This window comes from Lutra lutra, chromosome 3, assembly GCF_902655055.1.
Source record: "Lutra lutra chromosome 3, mLutLut1.2, whole genome shotgun sequence".
Classification (NCBI taxonomy): domain Eukaryota; kingdom Metazoa; phylum Chordata; class Mammalia; order Carnivora; family Mustelidae; genus Lutra; species Lutra lutra.
The window spans coordinates 32,567,468-32,582,009 of record NC_062280.1 but is presented as its reverse complement, the minus strand read 5'-3'; the positions used below and the strand labels follow the sequence as shown (position 1 = coordinate 32,582,009).

The window sequence follows — 14,542 nt, the reverse complement described above, 5'->3', positions numbered from 1 at the left end:
GGAGGGGGACACACAGAGAGAGAGAGTGTGTGTGTGTGTGTGTATGCATGCAAATGTGGAGAAATGCTAAGACCTGGTGAATCCAGGTTGAAAAAAAAAGGCTTACTGAACTATTCTTTCAATACTTCTGTAAATTTGAAATTTTCCAAAATTAAAAAATGGGAGGAAATACATGACCTACACATATAACTGATCATAGCAGGTTAAGCACTGCTATCTGGCTGGGAATGAGCTGGAACCTCACAGAGACAACTCTGCATTTGCAAAAAAAAAAAAAAAAAATCTTGACTTCCAACCTTTCACTCTTAGAGGGAATCCCTGAATGACCCACTCAGCAGCTTTCAAAGCTGCCTGTAGGTTCCCCTGGCTTTATAAAAAGAAGAGTTCTAGCAAAATCAGGGGTGAAGATTACACTTTTTCCATGAACTGAAGACTTCTGGCAAGGAGTGGTGGCAAGGTCTGCGCTCTGGGGTGGGGAATGTCCCTCAGTGCTTATGTGGACCCATTTGCCATTTCTGCAGCATTATGTAATGACCTTCCTCTGCTGTCCCCCGCCCCTTCCTGACTTCAGTGCACTCACCGGGATGCTGACACCAGTTCAAGGGTGCTGATTAGAAAGCACAAATGCAAAGGCATTGTCTGATCCAGGGCAAAACGCCCATCAATGCTGGCAGAATTTGAAAAGTCCATGAATCCTAATGACATGTTTTACCTATAGGCACTTCTTCAAAGACCTGATGTATATAAACTGATAAATCCTTTAAGTTCTCAGTTTATCAGTTTTTCAAGATATCAGACAGCAATATTTAGAACACGGAAAAATAGTTGGTTAATAAAACTTAGAGAACACACAGGCTTTGGAATAGTGGCAGTGTATGGGAAACTCTCCATAAACGTTCTTAGCCCCCACTACTGCTTGAGACCTTCAAAAACACCAATGGCAAACGATTCACTCCAAAATGTTATTTGATTTGTTCTCCAGTGTGCGTATTACTTTAGTAAAAATAAGTTTTAATAAATAGGTAAACAGGAGGAAAAAAATACACTAAAATATTGATAATAATTACCTCTGAATAAGAATATGGACTTTCTCTAGGGTCTTTAAAAGCCCTTCTACACTTTCCAATTCTTCTAATAACTAGTCTGAATTATCTTATAATCAAGATTATTTTTTAAAAAGAAACAAAATGGGGCACCTGGGTGGCTCAGTCTTTAAGTGCCTGCCTTCCGCTCAGGTCATGATCCCAGCGTACCAGGATCCAGCCCCAAATCTGGCTCCCTGCTCAGCGGGAAGCCAGCTTCTTCCTCTCTCACTCCCCCTGCTTGTGTTCCCTCTCTCACTGTCTCTCTCTGTCAAACAAATAAATAAAAAATCTTAAAAAAAAAAAAAAAAAAGAAGAAAGAACAAAATGGCTCCACTAGAAAGAAATAAGAAAACAAACTAGAACAAATCCACTTACGTGAGAATAGTCTCGTCTTGAACATGATTCTATTAAATTTCCATGAGCAAACAGGATCAGAAAAATACTGCAAAAACTACTTAAGTTTTATTTATTTGGATTAAATAACGGCCAATACTAAGAAATAATTGGAGATGTTTAATTTGTATGTGTATCCTTCCCTCTTGTATCCAAGAAGTTTTCATTTCTCCCCTATGAAAATTGTTTCTATACTTATTTTAACCATGCAACAGAGTATGGAAGAAGAAAATGGAATTCAAAATTTAGCACATCACATTCTCTTCTTTCCTGTTCCTGAGGCACTGTATTTCAAAACACAATCAGAGCCATCTGTTGATTATAAGAATGTAAGCGTAACATTCTTCTGATTTTTAAAATTCCTATTTAGGGAACTTACCTCCCAGAGTTTCTTAGGATGGTACTAAAAGACAAACCTCAGATCCCTCTGCAGAATTTTCCATCTCAGTATTCCTCATACATGGTTCCGTTCCGCATTGCTTTTAAAAAGTTTTAGGGAGAGGGAACTGCATTTTTCTCATCTAAAAGCAAATTCATTATTGGACCTACTTCTTCACCTAATGAATGCACATAAATTACCAGGATCCAGTTGAAACTAGTCCCATGTTCCTAATATTTCTGAAATGTTTACCATTTGAAGGACAAAATAAGCACAACTATTTTGTGTAGCTACAAACTGAAAACCATAATTAAAGAGAGACATAACTAAATACAACATGTGGGTTCCTTTGCTATAAAGGACATTTGTGGGGCAGTTACCGGAATATGAATAGGGTCTGTGTATGGATTAGGCTGTTGAACGTACCAGTTCTTTTTCTCATTTGGATAATTGTACTGTGGTTATATAAGAGAATATCCTTGGTTTTAGGAAATATACACCAAAGTACTTAAGTATAAAGAAAAACCAAGTCTGTAACTTATCCTTAAAGACTTAAAAAAAAAAAGTAACTATGCATGTGTGTGTGTGTGTGTGTGTGTGTGCACGCGCATGTGTGTGTTTGTGAAAAGAGAGAGACAGGGACAGAGAAAGAAAAAAAAACATGGTAAAATGTTAACATTTGGGGAATCTGGTGAAGGAATATTGGAATTTTTGTAATTTTCTAGAATTTTTCTTTTCTTTTTTTTTCTTTTAAAGATTTTATTTATTTATTTTTGTGAGAGAAAGAGTGAGCAGGCATGAGGGGGAGAATGGGCAGAGGGAAAAGCAGACTCTGGGATCATGACCTGAGCTGAAGGCAGACGCCTAACCAACAGAGCTACGCAGGTACCCAGGTGCCCAGAATTTCTATTTTCTACAGTGAATATTTCTGAAATTATTTCAAAATAAAAAGCTTAAGGGCACCTGGGTGGCTCAGTGGGTTAAGGCCTCTGCATTCGGCTCAGGTCATGATCCCATGGTCCTGGGATAGAGCCCCACATCGGGCTCTCTGCTCAGCGGGGAGCCTGCTTCCCCCTCTCTCTCTGCCTGCCTCTCTGCCTACTTGTGATCTCTGTCTGTCAAATAAATAATAAAAAAAAACTTGAAAAATAAAAACATATAATGGCCCTCCCTGAGACCTACAGAATCAAATTCTCTGGGTAATTTGCATTTTTTTTTAAAGATTTTGTTTATTTATTAGACAGAGATCACAAGCAGGCAGAGAGGCAGGCAGAGAGAGAGGAGGAAGCAGGCTCCCTGCTGAGCAGAGAGCCCGATGTGGGGCTGATCCCAGGACGCTGAGATCATGACCCCAGCAGAAGGCAGAGGCTTTAACCCACTGAGCCACCCAGGTGCCCCGGTAATTTGCATTTTAACAAAAATCCCCAAGTCATTCTTAAATAGCATCTGAAGTTTAAAAACTTCTGCTATAAATAAAATCACACAGTGGAAGACTCAGTATTTTTTGAGATATCAATTTTCTCCAAATTCATCTATAGATTAATCGCAATAAAAAAATCAATTCCAATGGAAACCCAACAGGCATTTTTTTGTGTGATAACTGATGAGCTGATTCTAAAGTGCAAATGGAAACACAAAGAATCTATTTGATTATCAAAACCACTCTGAAAAAAAAAAAAGCACCAAGGTCTGAGGGAGAACAAGATCTGATTCCATAAATTATTATAAAGCTAAAGCAATCACAACAGCATTGTACTGACATCAAGATAGACAAACAGATGAATGGAACAGAACAGACAGTCCAGAAGTAAACCCACCCAAATACGAATACCTAACTTCCCGCAAAAACACAGGGCACTACAGCAGAGAAGGGACAGATTCTGTTTTTGTTTTGTTTTTTAAGACACGGGGCAGGAACAGCTGGATTACACATATGCCGGAAAAATGAACTTCGACCTTGCAGCACATACAAAAAGTAATCTCAAATGGATCGCCAACCTCTAAATAAAACCTAAAACCATAAAACATGTAGAAGAAAATATAAAAAAATCTTTCTGGCCTTGGGTCCCTAAATAAAACACCAAAAACACAATCCACAAAGAAAATATGGATAGATTGGACTCTGCCAAAGTTAAAAACACCGGTTCTTTCAAAGACAATTTAGAGAATGAAAAGATAAGCCCGAGAGTGGAAGAAAATTCTATACAAAGTATATACCTGACAAAAAAGACTTGTATCCCACAGCCCCGCATCGGGCTCTCCGCTCAGCGGGGAGCCTGCTTCCCTTCCTCTCTCTCTGCCTGCCTCTATGCCTGCTTGTGATCTCTGTCAAATAAATAAAATCTTAAAAAAAAAAAAAAAAAGACTTGTATCCCACGGCCCCGCATCGGGCTCTCCGCTCAGCGGGGAGCCTGCTTCCCTTCCTCTCTCTCTCTACCTGCCTCTATGCCTGCTTGTGATCTCTGTCAGATAAATAAAATCTTAAAAAAAAAAAGACTTGCATCCCAAAGAACACAACCAACTCTCTAAACCCAATAGAAAGAAAACAAGCAACCCAACTAAAAATGGGCAAAAGATTTCAACAGGTACTTCAAAAGGTAAGATACACAAATAGCAAATAAGTATATGAAAAAGAAGCTCAACGTCATTAGTCATCAGGGAAATGCAAACTAAAACCACAATGAAACACTACTGTGCACTTATTAAATCCCAAAATTTTAAAAAATGGGTGTATCAAGTGATGGCAAGGATCTGGAGCAACTGGAACTTTCATACACTATTGGTATGAATAGAAAAATGGTACAACCACTTGGGAAGAAAATTTGGCAGTTTCGTAAAAAGTTAAACCTGGGGTACCTGGGTGGTTCAGCTGGCTAAGCATCCACCTTTGGTTCAGGTCATGATCGATCTCAGACTCCTGGAATCACCCCTGTCTCAGGCTCCCGCTTCCTCCTCTCTTCCTGCCCCTTTTCCCCTCCCCGCCCCCATTTGTGCTCTCTGTCTCTATCTCAAATAAATAGACAAAATCTTTTTTTTTTTAAGTTAAATATGCAAATACCATACTGTGACCAGCCATTATGTTCCCAGGTTTGGAAATAAAGAATAAAGAAAGCACATGTTCATACAAAGACTTGTAGGCAGAAATTCACAGCAACATCATTCATAATACCTACAACCCAACTATTCACCAACATATGAACAAATTCCAATGTATCCCTTCACTAGAATACGCCTTCAAAACAAAAGGCAGTGAACTACTTATACACACAAGATCCAATCTGAAAATAATGATGTTGGGTAAAAGAAACCAGACCAAAAAAGAGTACCTATGGCATGCCTCCATTTATATAAAACACTATGCAACCCAATCTGTAGGAGAGAAAACACAGGAGATGAAGGGCAATGGAGAAAGAGGGATTACAAAGGGGGTATGACAAACCTTTGGGATGAGGTTCATTGTCTTACTGTGGTGATGTCTTGGAGAGATATATGTCAGCTTATCAAACTGTATACTGTATCATATCAAATTGTATACATATCAAACTGTATGTCAGCCATGCTTCAAGAACAATGCTCAAGTAAATAAATAAACCCACTCAGTAGAAGATCATGGGCCAATCCAATGCCATCTAAGCAAGACACTTAACCTCTTACGTTCCAGTCTTGTCATCTAAAAAAGGAAATCTAGTCCTCTCTGCCACAAGCGGTTACAGGTAAAAGACGGATAAGTAAATGCTGGCTCTCTCTTTGTCAGCTTCCTACTTTCAGGTTAGCAGGCTGGTAGCCCACAAACTAGTATATAATGGTTCAGTTTCTTGAATATTAAGATTGGATGGCTGGTGATCCAGCAATCCCACTCTGGGAATTTATCCAAGGGAAATGAAATCATCATCTCAGAAATCTGCCCTTCACCCCCACCCCCCCGTGTTCACTGCAGCATTGCTTACAGTTGTCAAGACATGGAAACGACATTAAGTGTCCATGGATAAAGATATATATGTTATCCAGCCATAAAACAAAAAAGGAAGGAAATTCTGCCACGTGTGATACCACTGGACAGACGTTGAGGACATTATGCTAAGTGGAATAAGTGAGACAGAGAAAGATAAACATTGTATGATCTCACTTGTGTGTGAAATTTTAAAAAGAAAGCAAACAAAACTAATTCATAGGTGTGCCTGGGTGGCTCAGTCCGTTGAATATCAGACTCTTAGTTTCAGCTCAGGTCATCATCTCAGGGTTGGGAGACTGAACCCCACATAAGGCTCCATGCCCAGCGTGGAGACTGCTTAAGATTCTCTCTTCCTCTCCCTCTGCCCCTCCACCCTTGTACCCCTCCCCCCACAAAACACAAACACAAAACCAAAAAACGAATTTGTAAAAACAGAGAACAGATTAGCGGTTGCCAGAAGCAGGGGGTGGAGGGGTGGGCAAATTGAGTGAAGGGGGTCAAAAGGTACAAACTTCCAGTTATAAGATAAGTAAGTGCTGGGGATGGAATGCACAGCATAGCGACTATAGTCAACAATACTGTATGTATATATGTGTCTGTGTGTGTGTGTGTGTGTGTATTTTTTTTTTAGATGTTATTTATTTATTTGAGAGAGAGCACAAGCAGAGGGAGCAGCAGGCAGAGCTAGAGGGAGAAACAGACACCATGCTGACTGAGCAAGGGAGCCTGATATGGGACTCAATACCAGGACCTAAGCTGAAAGCAGCCATTTAACCGACTGAGCCACGCAGATGTCCCAACAATACTATATTGTATTTGAAAGTTGCTAAAAGAGAAAGTCTTAAAAGTTCTCATCACAAAGAAGAAATATTTGTGGGCGCCTGGGTGGCTCAATGGGTTAAGCCTCTGCCTTCGGCCCAGGTCATGATCTCAGGGTCCTGGATAGAGGCCTGCATCTGGCTCTCTGCTCAGCAGGGAGCCTGCTTCCCCCTCTCTCTCTGCCTGCCTCTCTGCCTCCTTGTGATCCTTCTGTCAAATAAATGAATAAAATCTTAAAAAAAAAAAAAAAAGAAAAAATATTTGTAACTATGTAAGATGATAGACAGTAAGTAAACTTATTGTGGAAATCATTTTGTCATAAACATATGCATCAAATCATTATGTCATCCACCTAATACTAATACAATGTTATAAAACTGGATGACAGGTATTTAACATTTATTTCAAGGAAAGAGTGATTGCACGACTAAATGAAACATTTTGAGATTTTTAAAATATATTTCAAGGGCTAATAGCTTCAACTCATTTCCTGGAAAGGAAAATGCTTTCCAAGACTTTGATTTAGAGGTCTTAAAATAGACAGTTAATAAAAACTCCCTTGACACCACCGAAAGTTGCTTCTACATCTACTCCTTCCTTCAAGATTGATAAATTAAATGGAAAGAAAGAAGTAAGCTCTTATCCTACCTTTCCAGTACGAATTGAATTGTAGGGTAGTCAAATGGCCCTAAATGATGGAGAAAAATTATTCTTTGCAGAAATTCTAGCCAGTAAATGACAGAATAAGAAAACTAGCGTTTTGCAGTCTCACTTAGCAGTTGACTCAGGCAAGGATCATTAATGGAGCAGTGTGAAGCACACAGAGGTGCCTGGGGAAGAGGCCTTGCCACAAAGGTTTCATTTACATTGAATCAAGCCTTGGCAGGCCGGGTGGCAGGTTAAGCCTCTGCCATTGCTTGAGGTCATGATCCCGGGCTGGAGTCTGCTTCTCCCTCTTCCTCTGCCGCTCTCCCAGCTTGTGCGCTCTGTCCCAAATAAATAAAAATCTTAAAAATACATAAATAAATCTCATTAAGTCTTAGATCTAACTTCCACTGTAGAAGAAATACAGGGTTAAAAAAAAAAAAAGAAAGAAAGAAATACAGGGTGTTGGAGGACAGGTTAACATTACAAAAGAAGCAATCAGGAAAACCACGAAGGGAGACACCCTGCAGGACAGATAACCTCCTTTCTTTAGCCTTTCGCAGAAAGGAAAACAAATAGGAACACTGTTCTAAATTAAAGGACACATAAAAACCAAATGCAACACAAGGGTCTTACTTGGAACCTGGTTCAAATAAATCACCAAGAAAAGTGTATTTCCCGGCGCCTGGGTGGCTCAGTGGGTTAAAGCCTCTGCCTTCGGCTCAGGTCTTGATCCCAGGGTCCTGGGATAGAGCCCTGCATAGGGCTCTCTGCTCAGCAGAAAGGCTGCTTCTCCCTCTCTCTCTGTCTGCCTGCCTCTCTGCCTGCTTGTGATCTCTGTCTGTCAAATAAATAAATAAAATCTTTAAAAAAAAAAAAAAAAGAAAAGTGTATTTCCGACACAGTTTAGGAAATATGCACTTAGTTTAAATGATTTGAAGCAATGATTGTTAATTATACTACATGTGTACTATGAATATGTAAAAAATACTTAATCTTATATATGCATACCAAAGTATTTAGGATTAAAATATACTATGATTTAAAATCTTTGCAAAAACAATAGATAAAACTAATATGGTAAATTGTTAAAATAATTATAAACCCAGGTAATGGGTATATATGAGAGTTCACATACTTCTCTCTACTTTTTGCATGTTTGAAAGTTTCAAAATAAAATTACTGCTACATATAGTGCAAAATAATACCCTCCTAGTAACAAAAATGTCAAATGCATGCAATAAAAGGCATTTAAATGGTCTGTAAGCCACTCTAGTCTGACTCAAATTAAGAATCATTAGTCATACCTCAGTCACTGGTTAACTCACATTTGACACCTGTGGCTCCCCCACCTGTGACCTTGAGCAACTGACTTCACCTCTAGGCACCTTCGTTTGTAAAATAAGTATGGGGTAGGGCCTACCTCCAACGGTTGCTGTGAGGGTGATGCAGGTTAATACAACTAGAGACACATGGGAGCGGAGAGCCTCCCTTCTGGGTGACACAGTGGAGACAGTCATTCAACAAGTATTTACTTTGTGCCTTCCAGGGGCCAGGCACGTACTGAGTGCTCCCACACTGAGCTGATGGACAAGGTTGGTCATGCAGACCTTTCTCAAGTAACCACAGAAATACATAAATACAAGCAATGACAATGACTGCCATAAAAGGAAAGGACCGTGAGCCACCAGAGGTGTGCGACTGATCAGCAAGTTAGACAGTCTCCAAGTTGGAGCCACTGGAGTGGGCAGCACAGTGGTTAAAGCAGGGACCCTGTGCAGCATATTTGGGATTGCACCCAGCTCCTCGAGCTCCGACCAGCTATGTGACCTCGAACAATTTACTTCACCTCTTAGTTTCCTCATCTGTCCAATGAGTGCAGGGACGCACACTCCTTGTCTCATAGAGTTGTTGGGAAGATCGCAGGGTTGATGGTGTATGGTGCTTAGAACAGGGCTTGGCACACACTAAGCCCTCAATCAGTGTTATGCTGTGATGTCCTTTGCTCCTTGGACTGTAATGTTGCCACACCTGTCTCGGGGTTTGGCCTGTGAACACTTAATGAGTTACTGGTTTGAAGTTCCTTTTTCAGTAAACCCTAGCTGCACCCTAGAGTCACTTGGAGAGTTCGTGTGTGTATACACACACACATTTATATAGTTACATAGATACACAAAATATTGATCCACAGGCTCCATTCTGAAACGAACCTATTAAAGATACTAGGGATAGAGCCCGAACACCTATATTTTTTAGAAGCTCCCCCCAGTGATTCTAATGTATAACCAGGGTCAAGAACCACTGACCCAGGCATTCAAAATGTGAAAGCATTTCAAAACTGTAGACTTCTACAGTGCAAAGAATTTATTATTATCATTGTGGCCTCCACAGGGTAGAACCCATGATCTTATTATAGCATACAAATGCTGTTAGCCTTCAGGACAGCCAAGTTTTCGGTAATTCCTCCCTCGTTTCATACCATCCACGCCCCATTTACTCCGAGAGCTGAACAAACATCCAGGAAAAAAAAAAAAAAAAAAGCGCTCGGGTAACCCAACCGGCCCCATCTAGCGACGCCCTCAAGGTGCCTTTCTCGATGGGATTAACTCGGGAACCCGCTAGAACACACCCTTGGGTCGAGTTATTTACCTACAGAAGCCACCCAAGCGAAACCTATGTTTGCTGCAGCCTTCCTTGTACAAAGGTACCTTTCTGCACCTGAGGGATCTTAAACACGGAAACGCTTACACGGCTATTTGTCACGAGGGTGGGATGAGGAAGGAATCAGGCTGTAAATACTCGAGCATTGTTGTTTTGTTTTTTTTTTAATCAGTCGACAATTCAGGAAACGAGTTTACTAACTTTGCAGGCCTATAGTGCAATGTTCCATGGCTTGATTGGATTGTGGTGACATCTGGGTGTATCCATTTCCCAAAACTCATCAAATAGCATAATTATCATCAGTGCCTTTTACTGTAGGTAAGGTAGGCATCAATTAAAAAAAAAAAATCCCAGGGAAAACAGTTGTCAAACAGTCCTTCGCTATGAGGTGCACGTGGGGAGAAAAACCAAGAGTCCCAAGTTAGCTCTCCAAAGCCCTCTCTGACCTGCTTGTTCTGACTTACACGGGAAGAAGGGCTGGCGGATCTAATCGCGTCCTTGGACAAGGACTCTCGGCGAGGGAGGAGACGGAGACCCCCTGCACCGTGTAGACTGGCGCCCGGGAGCGCGCGGGGTCCTTACCGAGCAGCAGGAAGGACAGGACCCACTGCAGTACCGCGGCGGTCTGCAGCCGCCGCGCCAGCGGGATGTTGAGCGGCGCAAACTCGACCTTCATGCTCCGGCCCGGGACAGGACTGCGCCGACTGCGGGCGCCTTGTTGATCGCGGAGCCTGGGAGGAGTGAGCGGCCGGGTTCCGGCCCCGCGCGGGACAGCCCCGGGGCGGCGAGGGGGAAGCGGCGGCGACGCCCGGGTAGCAGGCGGGGGCCGGACTTCGTCTGGGGGTGGGGTGGGAGGGCTGAGGCTGGGGGCTGCCAATCGCGCGCGCCCGGGCCGCGGTGCAGCTGGCGCGCCCGGGCGCATTGGTCCCAGCGCCAGGGCGCTGATGAGAGCGCGCCGTTGTGGGTACTAGGGATGGCGAGGGGTCAGCTGGTGGCCTGCCCGAGCTCGGCAGCCTGGGCTTCTGCAGCCTTGCGGAGGACCTGGGATCTCCACTGGGATCTGATCGTTGTTCAGCTACTCGATCACCTTCAGTATCTGCCCTTAAGCCCACCCCTTCCTCCGAACACTCTGGATGGAGAAGGATTAGTTCAAGAAATCGACCACCAGCTAGAAGGAGGTGCGGGACATTGCTTCTGTGTATTCTGTGTGTTTATTGGTGTGTGTACCCTACCTCACCTTTTAACTCCGGCGGGAGAGGAGAGGCAGAGATCTGACTTCCTCTCTTGGATACTCAGATCCCTACACTAGTTCCGGAAACCTTTCATTTATTCATTCCTTTAACAGATACTGACTGAATACCTACCACAGGTCAGGAACCATTCTGGGCCCTGGCCTTATACCTGGTTACCTAGACACTCATTGATCCTGCTCTCAGTACAAATTACGGGCGGAGACAAACATTAAGCAAAATAACCACATAATTGGGTGTATAATTGCAAAGTGAAACCCTATTGTGAATGACTGTAGGAGGGCTCTAGGACTTAAGCTGGAGGTCAGGGAAGTCTCTGAAGAAGTGAGCTTGAGCTATAAAGGTGAATCTAGTTAACTGAGGGAGTTGTCCAGAAAAAAAAGGAGCACATGTGCAAAGGTCCTGTGGCTGAAATTCAAAGAAAATATATTGGGAGCTCAAGGAGAACATTGGGGTGGAATGAGGCAAAAATGGTGGCCAAAATCCAGATCCTTGCAGCCTGTGTTTAGATTCAACTATTTACCCTGAAATTTGCCACCTAAGGGTTTGTTATGATGCATTAAATGGTTAGATTCTGAATAGTTGCCTAATCCTTGTGAGCACTGCTACTTTTTTTTGTTTTGTTTTGTTTTTTTAAATAAATACTACCTACTGTATAGTTGAACAACTCCAAGTGGCACATGGCTGTTAAGTCATTGCTAGAAGGGATCTGCAACAGGGCAAAACAACAAAATCGACTAGCCACCCCCACCATGTCCCTTTCTCCAACAATTCTAATAGAAAGTTGGATACAAATGAATACTTAAGGTAAGGTAGTTCAGGGTAGTTGTGACTTTTTGTATGCAAAACTTCCTGGTTTGTGGGTTTTGTTTTGCTTTGTTGTTGTTTTTTTGTTTTTTGTGTTTTTGTTTTTGTTTTTGTTTTTTTACCTAGTTGAGGATTCATATTCTTCTTTTAGACTTCTTCCCTGAGCCTTCCCCCAGTGCTAGTGGGGATCCTAGGAGTACACACTGTCTCAGATGTTGTGCAGAGCCCTTCACTCATCCTAAAGCAACCCTAGAGCAATAAGCACTAGTTCATTTTGCAGTTAATGAAATCCAGGCTCAAAGTCACACAGCTGGCAAAATGGAAAAGATTCAAATACAGTTTTGTCTAAAACCCAGAAAGGAAAGTCATCCTTTCATTAAATGAATCTTACCTGGAACAAACGATTGCTCGCTTTGCATCGCCATTGCCCAGGGTGTTGATGGCAAGAGAGTAAATTAAGACATGGTCTCTGAGCCTTTGAGCATTCATTCACTGATTATTTATGAAAAGGCTTCTTGTACTAGGCAGGAGCTGGGGAGCGGGTATGGACTATAACAGTGAATAAGAAAGGTCCTGGAGGGGCTCACAGCCTCCTGGAAGAAACAAAGTAACCACATGGGTATAGAACCAAATATATGATAGTGCCTGAAAGAAATATGCACGTTCCAGTGATAGGGAATAATGAGCATGTATTTAGAACAGATTGGAATTAACAAGAGTGGGAAGCAGGCAGACCCTAAGGAACCATTGTAGGGTTGGACTAGGAGATGGTGGTGTGGTCTGCTGTGGTATTAAAGGAGGATAGAGATGGATTTGGGATATGCACAGGAGATATAAATGGTAGAATTGGTTAATCAGATATACAATTTCTTGGTAAATAAGCAAGACATCCAGACTTTCCTAATCATGTGGAGTTTACTGTACTGAGTCATGCTCTTGTCACTTTCCCAGGCCCTCAGCCAGTAGTAAACAGCTGTTACACTCTAGCGTAGCACACTGAAGCAAAGCATGGCCCCACCAAGGCACAGTCTATCACCATCCTAAGTAACAAATCACTCACTCATTTAATATTCAACACGTGTCTGTGTATATATTGTGCCCCCGATTATTGTAGCTAAATGATTACCAGAATTAAATGGTGAGAAAGCTTTATCAAGCTATTGAAAACAACTCTTCTCAGATTTCCAGAATTAAAACTAACATGAAAACATGAACCGTAAACATTATCTTTCCAAACTACATCTTTCATGGAATGGGGAGTTGAGAGCAGAGAAGTTAAGTGATTTGCCCAAGACAACCCAGCCAGTTCCTGGCAAGGAATAGACCTAGCTCTCTTCATAGCCTACTAAAATGGATGAGGAGAAGCAACGTGGTATGGGATCATGGTTTCAAACTTTGACTCTAGTAGAGGAGTTTTTTTTTCAATCTTCAAAAATTCTCTGGGTGATAAATCCAAGTGAACCTGTTCTTATTGGGAAAGAAGGTGAGGAACCCACTTTCTCAGCATCTCCTTCCTTCCCATAGCTACTGTATTTGTAACAAAATGAAAGTGATATTAAACAGTTTCAGAAGCTCACAGGGTTTGGCAAAACCCAGTTTGGAAGCTTATTTTGCTCTTTTTTGTGTCTGGGTATCCTAATATTTGGAGAAGTACAAGGTCTGAATGTGGTTGCAGTTAAAAAAAAAAACAAGTATGTCAATATTACTAAGTGCTTACCACCTAGCAAGTACTGTGCTCATGCTTTATCATTCTGTGTCTGATGTAAAGCCCCCAGCAGCTCTCCAGTCTAGGTAGTATTTATTATTCTTAACCAATAGAGAAATTGAGACACAGGTGAAATGAATTGTTCACCTATTAAGTAGTAGAACTAAGTGTTTTGGTTTTTTTTTAAGATTATTTATTTATTTATTTGACAGAGATCACAAGTAGGCAGAGAGGCAGGTAAAGGGGGGGGGGGGAGCAGGATCCCCGCTGAGCAGAGAGCCTGATGCGGGACTCGATTCCAGGATCCCGGGATCATGACCTGAGTCGAAGACGGAGGCTTTAACCCACTGAGCCACCAGGTGCCCCGTCTGTGTTTTGAAAAAAAATTTGTTTCCAGAGTCCGAGCACATAACTGCTGTTTCTTAAATGATAGCACAATGAAGGAAGGGGATGTCACTGAAATGGAGAAGTCATGGAACAATGAGCTGAAGAATGCAGAGGACCAACTGTGCCATAGTTTGGGTTGGGATTAGTTATTCATTCAATCAACAAATATTTACAAACCACATACTATGGCTTTGGCATTAGGTACCTGTGAGCAAATAAAACATAAATACACTTTCAAAAATTCAACCACAGTATATCAAACACCTGTGCTGTGGCAAGTCCTGATGAGATCATGAGGAGAGGAAATCTACACTGTCCAGCTTGGAGATCTGAGAGTCCACCAACAGAGGATGGTTCCTCTTTCTAGGTCTCAGCTCCAGTTAAGGAATAAGAAGGTGATGGTTCAGATTGCCTCATAGGTTACAAAACCTATGTGTGGAAATGACTACTTTATTATTA

The 14,542-nt window shown here is 41.8% G+C and overlaps 1 protein-coding gene across 5 annotated transcripts in view; it reads right to left on the bottom strand.

Moving 5' to 3' along the window:
* Positions 1–11,015, bottom strand: part of MOGAT1 (monoacylglycerol O-acyltransferase 1) — a 42,762-nt gene extending 31,747 nt beyond the window's left edge. For 2 of the 5 annotated variants that reach the window (XR_007125819.1, XM_047721333.1), the window contains exon 1: positions 10,517–10,996. Coding sequence is in view for 4 of the 5 variants with exons in the window: in XM_047721333.1 (XP_047577289.1) it covers positions 10,517–10,856 (340 nt within the window). In the remaining variant the exon portion in view is untranslated. Of the gene's footprint in view, positions 1–10,516 lie in introns of all 5 variants that reach the window. The other 3 variants (XM_047721334.1, XM_047721335.1, XM_047721336.1) reach the window with 3 other exon arrangements.
* Positions 11,016–14,542: the final 3,527 nt, after the last annotated feature.